At 36.0% G+C, this 13,234-nt stretch overlaps 1 protein-coding gene across 1 annotated transcript in view; it reads left to right on the plus strand.

Moving 5' to 3' along the window:
* Window positions 1-13,234, plus strand: part of ENPP1 (ectonucleotide pyrophosphatase/phosphodiesterase 1) — a 71,575-nt gene that overhangs the window by 40,621 nt on the left and 17,720 nt on the right. The window contains exons 7-16 of the mRNA XM_043457073.1: window positions 716-795; window positions 1,711-1,830; window positions 2,887-2,996; window positions 5,280-5,345; window positions 5,650-5,722; window positions 7,876-7,984; window positions 9,175-9,306; window positions 10,800-10,831; window positions 11,597-11,724; window positions 12,776-12,845. Coding sequence (XP_043313008.1) covers window positions 716-795; window positions 1,711-1,830; window positions 2,887-2,996; window positions 5,280-5,345; window positions 5,650-5,722; window positions 7,876-7,984; window positions 9,175-9,306; window positions 10,800-10,831; window positions 11,597-11,724; window positions 12,776-12,845 — 920 coding nt within the window. The remainder of the gene's footprint in view (window positions 1-715; window positions 796-1,710; window positions 1,831-2,886; window positions 2,997-5,279; window positions 5,346-5,649; window positions 5,723-7,875; window positions 7,985-9,174; window positions 9,307-10,799; window positions 10,832-11,596; window positions 11,725-12,775; window positions 12,846-13,234) is intronic.

The following is a 13,234-nucleotide window of genomic DNA, read 5'->3' on the forward strand; positions in this document are numbered from 1 at the left end:
GGTATTGAAATGCTAGAGTCATTAGTGATGTGTTCCCTGCTCAGTGGTAGAGGCAGAAGAGGAAAGTGACTTTAGGGCTAAATCAGGAACAGTTTGACTTCTGTCCTTCTCGTATTAACACTTGAAGCCAGAAGATGCCTTTTATCATTAAAGCAGTGTTGAATTTGTCTAGAGTTAACTGGTTTGGACTTTAGGGTGGGACAATGTCCTCCTAGCTACTGCTTCATTCTTGTTTTCATTTTGCTGAGTTAGCAGCTAGGGAAGTTTGTAGTTTTGTTTTGGCTGTTTGTTTTTTTTTAAAACTACAGCTTGTATTTAGATATGTTACCACCAAGTAATAGCAAAGATCTAGCAAGCATCATTATGGTCCATCTGGAACTTAATGTTATTAGTAAGTATGGGATAAATATTTCATTGGCTTATTTATTTTAATTTTTTTTTAACTAAAAGGAAAAACTAGCTCTCAACATTGAGTTTGAATCCACAATGTTGCTTTGTAATTCACTCTGAATTTTTATTTATTTATTTATTTATTTTATTAGTTGGAGGCTAATTACTTCACAACATTTCAGTGGGTCTCCCTGAATTTTTAAATGGTTGTAAATCCCTTCTGGATTCATGTTTTAGTACTATTCAGAAGTCTGTGGTATCAACGCTAAATGAAGGAAACAGATTGTCAGTTGTATTTAATAACAATCTTTTTTTCCCCTTGTAGAAACCTGTGGGACATATACTAAAAACATGAGACCAGTATATCCAACAAAAACTTTCCCCAATCACTACAGCATTGTCACAGTAAGCTCTGGATTTCAATTTTTGTATGTTCACAAAAGTGAGATGTAAATATAACATTTTTCAAGAGAATAATTCAAGAGAGATTTCAGATCAGAAAAAAATAACTTCTTTTTCATTGTGTAGTTAAACAGAGAAACTGAGGTTCTGGTCCTTGCTCTTCTACTAACCTGTTGTGCCCTTGGGAAAGTCACTTTACCTTCTGGGTCTCCATTTCCCATCTGTGAAAAGAGGTGATTGAAGACCCCAAGAAATGATTTCTTTTTTTTTTTTTTTTAAGAAATGATTTCTTAATTCCCTTTCAGTTTAAGATTCTTAGGTTCTGTTCTTTCTGATGAGTTTTTAGCTTACTTTATTTGAGCCCCAGATTGTCTGCACTCACAGGTCCTTGGCCGTCTTTCCAATCATTTCAATGTGTGAGTCTAAGCAAACCACTTTGCCTGACTCTAGATGTGATTACAGCTCTCTTTTTGTTTCACTTTCAGATTTAATTTGGATCCAGAAAAAAAAAAAATGTAGAATTCATTAGGCCTCAGGGTTGAAGCCAGAGAATTAATACTTTGACTTATATTGGTACAAGCTATTCTTGGACCCCAATCAAAAAGGATTTTGTTATGCAGAAATTTTTCACTGAGCAATCCAAAAGGACATCTCAGTAATTTTTTCAAAATTAAGAGGCTGCCACCATTCCTAATTTATTTTCTCCTATTACATAAATTAAAGCCACAAGTACTACATAAAACCTTAAGCGGTTGGTTGTATTTTGATAATACGCAGTGTTTTGTCCTTCTCTCCTTAATTAAGCTAGGTTAAATTCCTTGTAGCTTCAGTTGTGTATTTCTCTCTGATGATTTTGTTCTGTAACCTTAACATTAAAAACTCATAACATGCATAAAACTTGTATTTTATGTTTTTTAGGGACTTTATCCAGAATCCCATGGCATCATTGACAATAAAATGTATGATCCCCAAATGAATGCTCACTTTGCACTTAAAAGCAAAGAGAAATTTAACCCTGAGTGGTACAAAGGAGAACCAGTGAGTTGTTTATTTAATTTAGCTGTTAAAATTATTTTTTATTATTCTCATCTGTTTCTAGCAGAGTAAAATAACAGATCCCCTGGAGTTTTTAAGAACCTACTTAATCTGCTGTGTTTGTGTAATCCTTATGCAAATAAAGATAAATGCAGATAACTCTAAATATAGCTTATATCTTTGTATATTTTATTCCCGAGTAGGGTTCAGGTTATTCTGAGCCAGTTTTCTTTTCTGCTTAATGCTACCTTTTTGTCCTAGTAGCAAGAGCAGTAATCTGGGGGTAATATTTTGATTTACACAAAGCTAATTGTTTCTGCAGGAGTAAACTATGACTTTGCATTTGCTGACTTAGAAGATTCTCTCTGATTGTGATCTAGATGTGTTCTCCTTTTTAATTTTTAAAAACTGCCACAACAATTCTATAAGGTCTATTTGAATAGTCTTGATATCCCTCTTAGAAGGAAAAGAGCATGATGTTAATTTGCAAGTTATAATTTCAAATTTTTAGCCCTGACATTTAAAACTGTGATTTTGGGGCAAATTATTCTTTCTGTGTCCATTTTCTGTACTGTAAATAATTCTGTTAACTACCTCATAGAGTTATTGTGATGATAATTTAAATTAATAATCTAAGTTGCTTATAGGAGTACCATTTAGAACTGTAACTGGAAATAATAAGTGCTCAATAAATGTTAAGTTACATAAGCAAAATATGTCAATAAGTTAAAGATATATATATTTGTGAATTTTTCTTTTTTTCATGATTTTTTTTTTTCTTTTAACAGAAGCCTATTAAGTAGAAGCAAGTCTATAAAAGTTGCAGGAGTTACCAATTGTTTATGTTCTTTAAGTTAATTTAATTTCTGATTATTTAATTTCTTTTTGCTGCTGTGAAAAATCTCATTACATGGTTGTTTTGTAGTCTAACTGCTGGAGCTTACTGACATCAAAACTTTCTAGCATTTGAGAGGAAAGCATTGGCAGTTGCATGAACACAGTTTCCCAAGAAATCAGTGCTTCCATAATTTCCTAATTTTCCTTCCCTGTCTTCTCCAGATTTGGCTCACAGCTAAACATCAAGGCCTGAAGACAGGCACATTTTTTTGGCCAGGATCAGATGTGAAAATTAATGGAATTTTCCCAGACATCTATAAAATCTATAATGGGTATGTATAACTGTACTTTTTCTAGGACCTATAACATAGAACAGTTTATTTTCTTATCACAGCCTGAGTTCTAGCGTTTGAATGATATGTTATCTGAAAAATGAGACCTATCAAAATAAGAACTCTATTTCAAAGAGTTTTAAATGGATGGATGGTAGATAGATAGTAAAACTAGATGAGGTGGTTTGTTTTTTTTTTGGAGGTTTTCTAGAAAGCACTGGTGGTAACATGTTGGAGTTTGTGTTCAGATCTTTGGATAGGAATAAGAATTGAAGTCCTGGTGAAAGTAGCGGTCCCGAACATTTTCACTCCAGGAAGAAAGAACTAGAAGAAGGAGCTGAAAGTATTAAAGGGACATGGGTAGGAGTGACCCTCTGGTGTCCAAAAATACTATTTGAAAGAAGATAGTAATGGCACCTCTAGATTTGCATTTTCAAATTACTTTTTTAAACATTCCATCTATAGTGGAACTGATTAGAGTAACCTCCCTTTGATATTCAAAATCCATGAGGTATTGTGGAAAAAAAACAAAAACAAAAACATGCAACTCATGCAACTTTTTTTCTGGAAGACTCCCTTTGGATCATTTTAGTGAGACTAGCAAAATAATTTGGCTTATACTTGGGGAATTTATGTCATAAAACCAATACAATAGTGTATTTGAGGGACGAAAGGGAAAGTTCATAAATTCCAAATAAGAAATGCATATTTTCTTTGGTAACCTTATGCTATTGTTTATTCTTTGTGGTTCATGTCAGCACCTTGTTATTTGCCATTAATTTCATTCCGTGGATGGTAATTGAGATTCTATGCACCAAGCACTGTCTTAGACTTGGAGAATTTTGCAGAGTAGTGATACACGTTGTCTGGCCTCTCGAGTTCTGATAGAGACCTTCTCAAGGAACAACCTAGTGTACTTGGGGTTGGGCAAGCACTCTGATGGAGACCTGGAAACAAAATTCTGTGCCCAGAGGAAGATGTCATTAATTCTGCCCAGAAACTGTTGCCTGGAGAACTGTCTGCCCATCAAGTGCCCGTTTCCCAATTTTACTGAGAGTCATCAATGAGTGGGTTCATCTTCATGAAGTCTTCATGAGGAAAGAGTGTGTTGACACATGGGTTATTCATGACATGGCATTTCCTACTCTCAGGTACAGGAATAAAATGGGAAGCAAATTTTTACCCCCGACTACAACTTTCATTTTTTTACAAACTTTCTGTTTGTTTAACTTATACTCCGAGCATATCATGAGAAATGCCGGGCTAGGTGAGTTACAAGCCGGAATCAAGATACGTGGAAAAAACAACATCAGATATGCAGTGGCAGAAAGTGAACAGAAATTAAAGAGCCTCATGATGGGGGTGAAGGAGAAGAGTGAAAGAGCCAGCTTAAAACTAAATATTAAAAAAATAAAAAACTAAGATCATGGCATCAAGCCCCATTACTTCATGACAAATAGAAGGAGTGATGGGGGGAAATAGTGACAAATTTCCTCTTCTTGGGCTCTAAAAATCACTGCAGATGGTGACTGCAGTCATGAAATCAGAAGATGATTGCTTCTTGGCAGGAAAGCTGTGACAAACCTAGACAGTGTGTGGAAAAGCAGTGTGTTCTTCTGCCGAAAGAAGGTCCAATATAGTCAAGGCTATGGTCTTCCCAGTGGTCATGTACGGTTGTGAGACCGTAAAGAAGGCAGAATGCCAAAGAATTGATGCCTTCAAACTGTGGTACTGGAAAAGACTCCTGAGAGTCCCTTGAACAGCAAGGAGATCAAACCAGTCAATCTTAAGAGAAATCAACCCTGAATACTCATTGGAAGGATTGATGCTGAAGCTGAAGCTCCAGTATTTTGGTCATCTGATGCAAACAGCTGACTCACTGAAGTCCTTGATGCTGGGAAAAATTGAGGGCAGAAGGAGAAGAGGACATCAGAGGATGAGGTGACTGGATGGCATCACTGATGAACTTGGGCAAACTTTGGGAGATGGTGAGGGGCAGGGAGGCTTGGCGTGCTGTAGTCCATGGTGTTGCAAAGAGTCAGACACGACTGGGTAACTGAATAATAATGAACAACAACTTTCAAATGTGTAAAAACTTAATGTTTGTTCCTAGGTTGGGAAAACAATTTTAAGTTTTCAGATGAAACTCTTACATTGCTTCAAACACATTTGATGTCTTGAATTGTTTTAATCTCTCTGAATGCAGTTTTTAGTAAGACATGCATTGATATTTTAAACCCTAACACTTGTCACATGTTTGTTTCATTTTATCTTTCATTTTAGTTCAGTACCATTTGAAGAAAGAATTTTAGCCGTTCTTAAGTGGCTACAGCTTCCTAAAGATGAAAGGTATGTAGATGATTAATTTCCACTCTGAAATACTGCTTTGTTTTATAAAAATGTCTGAATATTTTAAATAGATGACAGAAAACTTTGCTATTGCCTATGATGTTTTATATCCAAATGAACTTTTTAGTGACTATTACAGCCATGTTTCGAAGAATTCTAAACATGTAAATTATTTCTCAGCACTTTTAGAAATGTTACTCCAGTGCTGTATAGCTTTTATTCACTATCATTTGTTGAATTATTCTTTCTATTCTGTTTTACAATGTGTTCGTAAAATATTACATTTTGATACTGTTTGATTTAGACCACACTTTTACACTCTGTATTTAGAAGAACCAGATTCTTCGGGTCACTCTTATGGACCAGTCAGCAGTGAAGTAAGTACGTTTTTATCACTGGTTATTTCATTAAACCTGGTAGCATCTCACTGAACCTTGCTTTGAAGCAGATTTCTTGATCGAATCCATGATTTCTAGAAAGAGTGTTAAGGACATTTCTATTAAACTGAAAAGATGCACTTTAATCAAAAGAACTGGGAACATTGTTTGATTTTATGCTATCTACGGTGCTGAACTGAACAAATGATGAGTTAAATTCTGTATTTTTAATTTCGAATGAGACCTGTCACTCTCCACCCTCTATCCTCTTTCTAGCAAAACCTATCTCCACTGATTTCAGTGTGGTTACGACCCTATGTGCTCTTGCCCTGATTCTGTCCGTCAGCTCAGCAGAGATGCTCTTTCTGAGAGGTGGGAGACGCGTGGCCGACAGCACGGTCGTGTCATCACTAGACTGAGGAAGGTTTCCCATACCTCTTATGTTAGTCTAAGCAATTGGCCAGATGCTAATATAATTTTTATTCTTTCACTATCAAGATCCATCTCTAGGTCAGTTTGGCTACAAGTAAGTCTAAGGGTCATTTTGTAATGGATTATCAGATCATATAAATTTTCAGACCAAAAAAAAATTTTTTTAAGACCAGTATTACTTTTGTGTTCACTAAAGATTTCCCTCTTGAGAAACCTGTATGCAGGTCAGGAAGCAACAGTTAGAACTGGACATGGATAACAGACTGGTTCCAAATAGGAAAAGGAGTACGTCAAGGCTGTATATTGTCACCCTGCTTATTTAACTTATATGCAGAGTACATCATGAGAAACGATGGGCTGGAAGAATCACAAGCTGGAATCAAGATTGCCAGGAGAATATCAATAACCTCAGATATGCAGATGACACCACCCTTGTGGCAGAAAGTGAAGAAGAACTAAAGAGCCTCTTGATGAAAGTGAAAGAGGAGAGTGAAAAAGTTGGCTTAAAGCTCCATATTCAGAAAACTAAGATCATGGCATCTGGTCCCATCACTTCATGGGAAATAGATGGCGAAATAGTGGCAACAGTGGCTGACTTTATTTTTCTGGGCTCCAAAATCACTGCAGATGGTGATTGCAGCCATGAAATTAAAAGATGCTTACTCCTTGGAAGAAAAATTATGACCAACCTAGACAGCATATTAAAAAGTAGAGATATTACTTTGCCAACAAAGGTCCATCTAGTCAAGGCTATGGTTTTTCCAGTAGTCATGTATGGACGTGAGATTTGGACTATAAAGAAAGCTGAGTGCAGAAGAATTGATGCTTTTGAACTGTGGTGTTAGAGAAGACTCTTGAGAGTCTCTTGGACTGCAAGGAGATCCAAACCAGTCCATCCTAAAGGAAATTAGTTCTGGGTGTTCATTGGAAGGACTAATGTTGAAGCTGAAACTCCAATACTTTGGCCACCTGATGCGAAGAGCTGACTCATTGGAAAAGACCCTGATGCTGGGAAAGATTGAGGGCAGGAGGAGAAGGGGACGACAGAGGATGAGATGTTTGGATGGCATCACCGACTCAATGGACATGAGTTTGAGTAAACTCTGGGAGTTGGTGATGGACAGGGAGGCCTGGCATGCTGCGGTTCATGGGGTCACAGGGAGTCGGATATGACTGAGCAACTGAACTGAACTGAATTGAAAGATTTCCCAACATAACTGCTTTTCTGATTCATCTTCATTCAGCGTCCAGTCCATTGCTTTTTAAATCATATTCATCAATTTATAAACTTGGTTAAATGCTAGTATTATTGGCTCATCAAAACCTACTTTATCTTAAAACTTAAAAATCCCAGTCCATGTTACTTGGATATCTTTCAGTCGATGAGAGATCATGTTGAAAGAGCGTGTTTCATAATACAGTAAAATACACAGACTATAAGTAAAGATTAGACTGGTTTGCTATAGGCAAAAAGATGCACAAGAATTTCCCTTGGGTGATTTTGCTGCAAGAGAGGAGCAGAGAAATACCAAAGGCAGTTTGCCAAAACCATATGCCATTCTGTGTCCTTGTGAGAGTCATGCAAAATAATGCAGTTTGTTTGGAAATAATGGGTTTTGTTCCTAGAAGTTCTAGTTTTAAAAAATTAAGTACACAGAACCCTAAGAAGCATTCCGTGAACACTTTTAACTGCATGACATGAGACTGTCTCCCTTTCTTAGGTCATCAGAGCTTTGCAGAGGGTTGACAACATGGTTGGCATGCTGATGGACGGTCTGAAGGAGCTGAACTTGCATAGATGCTTGAACCTCATCCTCATTTCAGATCATGGTAACCTGAGTTTATATCATTTATCCTTCAGGTTAAATGGAGCTTCTAGAAGTTTACTTGATTGATTACTGTTTTATTATTTCCTCTGACTTTTATAGCTAATTATTTCTTGAGGAGAACCTTTAGAAAATACTACATTAAATATAACGTGGCAAGTGAAACAGAGAACTCACAGACACCTAAGAGCTTATTAACCACGATGCATTCATCTCCTGATTTGGGGAGGGCTTACGTCAGGAACTTGGGTTTTTTTTCAATATTAGATTTTGGTAAATCTACTCTAAACATTTTAGGCATGCTTTGAACAGATTACTATGTGCTGCTTCTATTTTCTCTAGAATGATAAATCTGACTTTAAAAAGGAGTATGTGTTAATTTTGGCAGTATTTTGATCTAACTCTTACTTACTGTGACCTTTGGAACATGTTTGTATGCAGACTTGGGACTGTAAAAGCAATGTGTATACAGGAAAATCAGAAAAAGCTTCTTTTTGTTTGTTCTTGTTGTTGTTATTGTTTGCTTCAGAAATAATTATTGAAAACTATTTCTAGAAACAGTCCTAAGAAGATGTATTCTAAAGAAGCTTTCCAGTCTGAAAATGAGATGAGTGTTTTATACTCCTAGTTAATATACTAGTTGATTCTGAGAAAATAACTGTGCTTTCATATTCAGGCTAAAACTGTGGTACTCTTCCCCATTCACATAAAAATATTGTAATACGTAAATAAGAAACACTGAACTAATTTTGGATGAAGAGAAGGGAAAATATTTTTTTAAGTGAAGTGGTAAATATATGTGAAGCTCTGTGTCTTACCTGTTAGATGTTCAACTATCACAAGTGCTTGCATGCGTGTGTGCTAAGTCACTTCAGTCGTGTCTGCTCTGTGACCCCATGGACTGTAGCCCACCAGGCTCCTCTGTCCATGGGATTCTCCAAGCAGGAATACTAGAGCGACTTGCCATGCCCTCCTCCAGGGAATCTTCCTGACCCAGGGATCGAACCCACATCTTTTAAGTCTTCTGCACTGGCAGGCAGGTTCTTTACCACTAGCGCCACCTAGGAAGCCCATCATGAATGCTGACCTCATGTTTATTGATTTTAATTCTGGAAGTGAAAGAAATTCTGTCCTACATGTTAAAGGTTTTTTATTAAAGTTGCAACATGTTTGGGGATTTTTTTTTTCTCCTAGGCATGGAACAAGGCAGTTGTAAGAAATATGTGTATCTGAATAAATACTTGGGAGATATTAAAGATGTTAAAGTTGTATATGGACCTGCAGCTCGCCTGAGACCCTCTGATGTTCCAGATAAATACTATTCATGTAAGTATATCTCTGTGCTAATTTTGAATATGATTATATTTACAGTTAGTGTGTGCGTGCTCAGTCGTGTCTGACTCTTTGTAACCTCATGGACTGTAGCCTGCCAGGCTCCTTTGTCCATAGGATTCTTCAGGCAGGAATACTGGAGTGGGTTGCCATTTCCTACTTAGGGGATCTTCCTGCAGGCGATCCCCAGTAGGGGATCCCTGGCCCAGGTATCGAACCTGGATCTCTTGCGTCTCCTGCATTAGCAGATGAATTCTTTACCACCTGGGAAGGCTCTATATTTACAATACCCTCCTCTGAATCATATCTTTAAATTAAAAGTGATCAATTAATTTCTTTTTCATGATTAAATATCCAGGACTGGCCTTCTGCACCCAAAGGGATTTTATGGGACTGGATGTGAGGGCAGAAGTCTAACCGCTAATCTGTTATTCATGACTAAGAATGTTATTTGATGAGCTTGGTACAGTTTTATGTTATCATGTGTATTTTTCTGGGGCTTCCCTGGTGGCTCAGATGGTAAAGCATCTGCCTGCAATGCAGCAGACCTGGGTTCGATTCCTGGGTTAGGAAGATCTCCTGCAGAAGGGAATGGCAACCCACTCCAGTATTCTTGCCTGGAGAATTCCATGGACAGAGGAGCCTGGCGGGTACAGTCCATGGATGGCATCGCAAAGAGTCTCAGAGACATGACTGAGCAAGTAACACTTTCACTTTCATATGTTGCTTGTGTTGGATTCCAGATTACTTATAGGGAAAAAAGCTCAAAATTTCAGCTACATTTATTCAACTTTAATTAATATTATTTCATTAAAATTACTTACAGATGTTATAGCATAATATTCCGTTATGAGGAAGAATGCTGGCTGAAATGATTAATTCTATAAGCAACTAATTTCTCTTCCCAGAAATGACTTTCTTAAACTATTCCGAAAAGCAATGAGAAAGTGTTTTGTGAGCAGAGAAGAAGAAATTTCACATTCTCTCTTGACCACATGTCATACCCAAACTGCCAGGAAATTTTAAACATTCATTCTTTTGAAAATTAAGCCTGTTTAAGAACTGATTGTTATCCCCTTCTTTTCGATTACCATCCTTGGTAATTGTAAAATACTAAGAGTAGTTTTGTTTATCATTCTGTTACAATTACCTTTGAAATGGAAAGAGAAAAGAGGTTTTTCTGACAGTCATCAGCGTTGGATTAGGTTTGGGTATATGCAGTGCTATATGTTTCAGTAGATATGGTTGAATATTCATGAGGAGATGTGGATTTCCCTCCAGGAAAATTGTTATGCAAGTATATTGACATAGTCACCCAAAGCACAGACTCTAACTTGTACAATAACAAGTGTTAATTAGTACTTAAGAAAAATTATTAAAGTAGTATGTGATTGTTTTAAATGGATTTGTGTCTGACATGCTGTATTTTTGTATTATTTTTAATGGTAGCATACCATTCAACTCTTCTTGTCTTTATCTCTCTTCAGTTGATTATGAAGGCATTGCCAAAAATCTTTCTGTGAGTATCTTTATTCCCCCATTACCATTTTGTTGCTAGTTTTGTGTAAAATATATCTAGAAGAAAGTTTTGGTATTTGATTGGGAGATTGTAGGACTTTAACCTTAATCTATTTTTTTTTTCTTTGAGTATCTGGGCCAACATTTAAATGCCCTGTAGTTTTTAAAGGCCTTTAAGGACATATCTCAATAATGTAGGTTTTTAAAATTTTAAGAATTTATTTACTGACATTATTAAATTTATATGACAGTACAAGAAGTAATTGAAAACAATAGGAGGGGAAACCCTGTGGCCATACTACCATAAACACTTAGCATTATGATATATTTCCTACAAGTTTTTCTTGTGTTGATTTCTTAAACTTTTGTCCTGATGCTAATTTACCTATATTCCATTTTTTTTTTACTTGATGAAAATTCTTACAATTTTAAAGAAAGTTCTTAAAATTATTATAAGAGTATTTGAAAATAGATTATCAGTAGTAGCACAAATACAAACTGGTGTCTCAATCTAAACATCCTAGGGCTCTTATGCAATAATTAGAATTTCCTATAAAATAAGAATATATAATAGTTGGGAATATGCAACTTGTACATTATATAAGTAGTGAAAACTCAGTTATTTTTGCATCTATGACTTATTGGGCATACTGATTAAACGTTTGGGAGAAAAAAATTCATATGGACTTAGGAAGCAATTTCAAGAGCAGTTTACACTGAAGAAAATATGGAAATAATGGTTTTTCTTTGCCTCTTACAATTTCAGTGCCAGGAACCAAACCAGCACTTCAAACCTTACCTGAAACAATTCTTACCCAAGCGTTTGCATTTTGCCAAAAGTGACAGAATTGAGCCCTTGACATTCTATTTGGATCCTCAGTGGCAACTTGCATTGTAAGTTCTGACAGTCTCCCAGGTAAACCTAGTCATCCAAGGTAACCATTGGGTCCTTTCCAATGATGGGGTAATATGAAGACTTCAAATATGATTCCTTTTGTCCCAGTTTCTCTCAGCCTTGGACTATTGACATTTGGGATCAGATAATTCTTTGTCCTGTGTGTTGTGGGATATTTGAAAACATCCCTGGCTTCTACTCACTAGATAAAAAAGTACTTTTGATAGTTGTGACAACAAAAAATATCTGCAGAAATTGCTGCAAGTACTTTTGATAGTTGTGACAACAAAAAATATCTGCAGAAATTGCTGCAAATTCCCTGGTGAGAGGGGTCACTTCCAGCTAAGAACCACTGCTCTGTCCCCTCACATCCATCTTGATTATTTCTTATGTTCCACTTGCCATTGTGTCTCTTCTATATGTTATAGTTATGCCTAATAATACCTTCAAAGTCTAACAAATGATTGGCAAAAGCTCTTTACTTTATAATAATGAGCAATTACCATCTTCATTAGACAGAGATTTTTTTTTCATTCTTGTTATACTAAATCTATCAATAAACCTCAGTTTATTGGTATGTTCAGCAAATTATTTGGATCATGCATATTGTTAATATCTCAAACTTGATCATTAACTTTTGGAAACCAGGAAGCCAGAGATGATAAATACATACCCTGTCCAGCAAAACTTAAGCAGTAAACCAGAATTCAGTCAACAGAATTACACTGTCTCTCCCTTATTAGAGAACTGTACTTTCAGTGTTTAGAAAAAGAATATGAAAGAAGAGAAGGTCCTTATTCTCATGAGAGAACTAATATTTAGTTCTCTAATATGTTTAGAGAACTAAATTTAGAACTAATATTTAGTTCTCTAATAATAACATATCTACTATGTTCCAAGCATTTCTTTAGGCTAAATGGTATAATTTTTACAAATAAATTGTTAAATACAAAGAATAGTTACTCTTTATTAATGGAGATAATGTCATGAGTGTCGATTTTGCTTTATGAGTGGACTTTGCGTTATTAATTTGTATTATGTGACAATTAGGAATCCTTCAGAAAGGAAATATTGTGGAAGTGGATTCCATGGCTCTGATAATGCATTTTCAAATATGCAAGTGAGTAAACCTATTCTACTTTAAAAATTATAGTTTATATCTAAAGAAAAAACTGATATATAAAGTTTTAGACTTAAAGACATAGACTGTCATTATGTGTCTTTAAAGAGAATTAAAGAGGCACATTCTTTCATATAGCTGTTTTACTTTGAACATTAATAGAATTTTAAAAAATTTATGTTTCATGAATATGTGACTTACACTTTGTGTGTGTGTATGTGTGTGCATGCGCACACTCAGTCGTGTCCAACTCTTTGTGACCCTGTGGACTGTAGCCCACTAGGCTCCTCTCTCCATGGGATTTTCCAGGCAAGAACTCTAGAGTGGGCTGCCATTTCCTCCTCCAGGAGATCTTCCCAACCCAGAGATTAAACCTGTGTCTGCTGCAT

The sequence above is a fragment of the Cervus canadensis genome, chromosome 33 (genome assembly GCF_019320065.1).
Source record: "Cervus canadensis isolate Bull #8, Minnesota chromosome 33, ASM1932006v1, whole genome shotgun sequence".
NCBI lineage: Eukaryota > Metazoa > Chordata > Mammalia > Artiodactyla > Cervidae > Cervus > Cervus canadensis.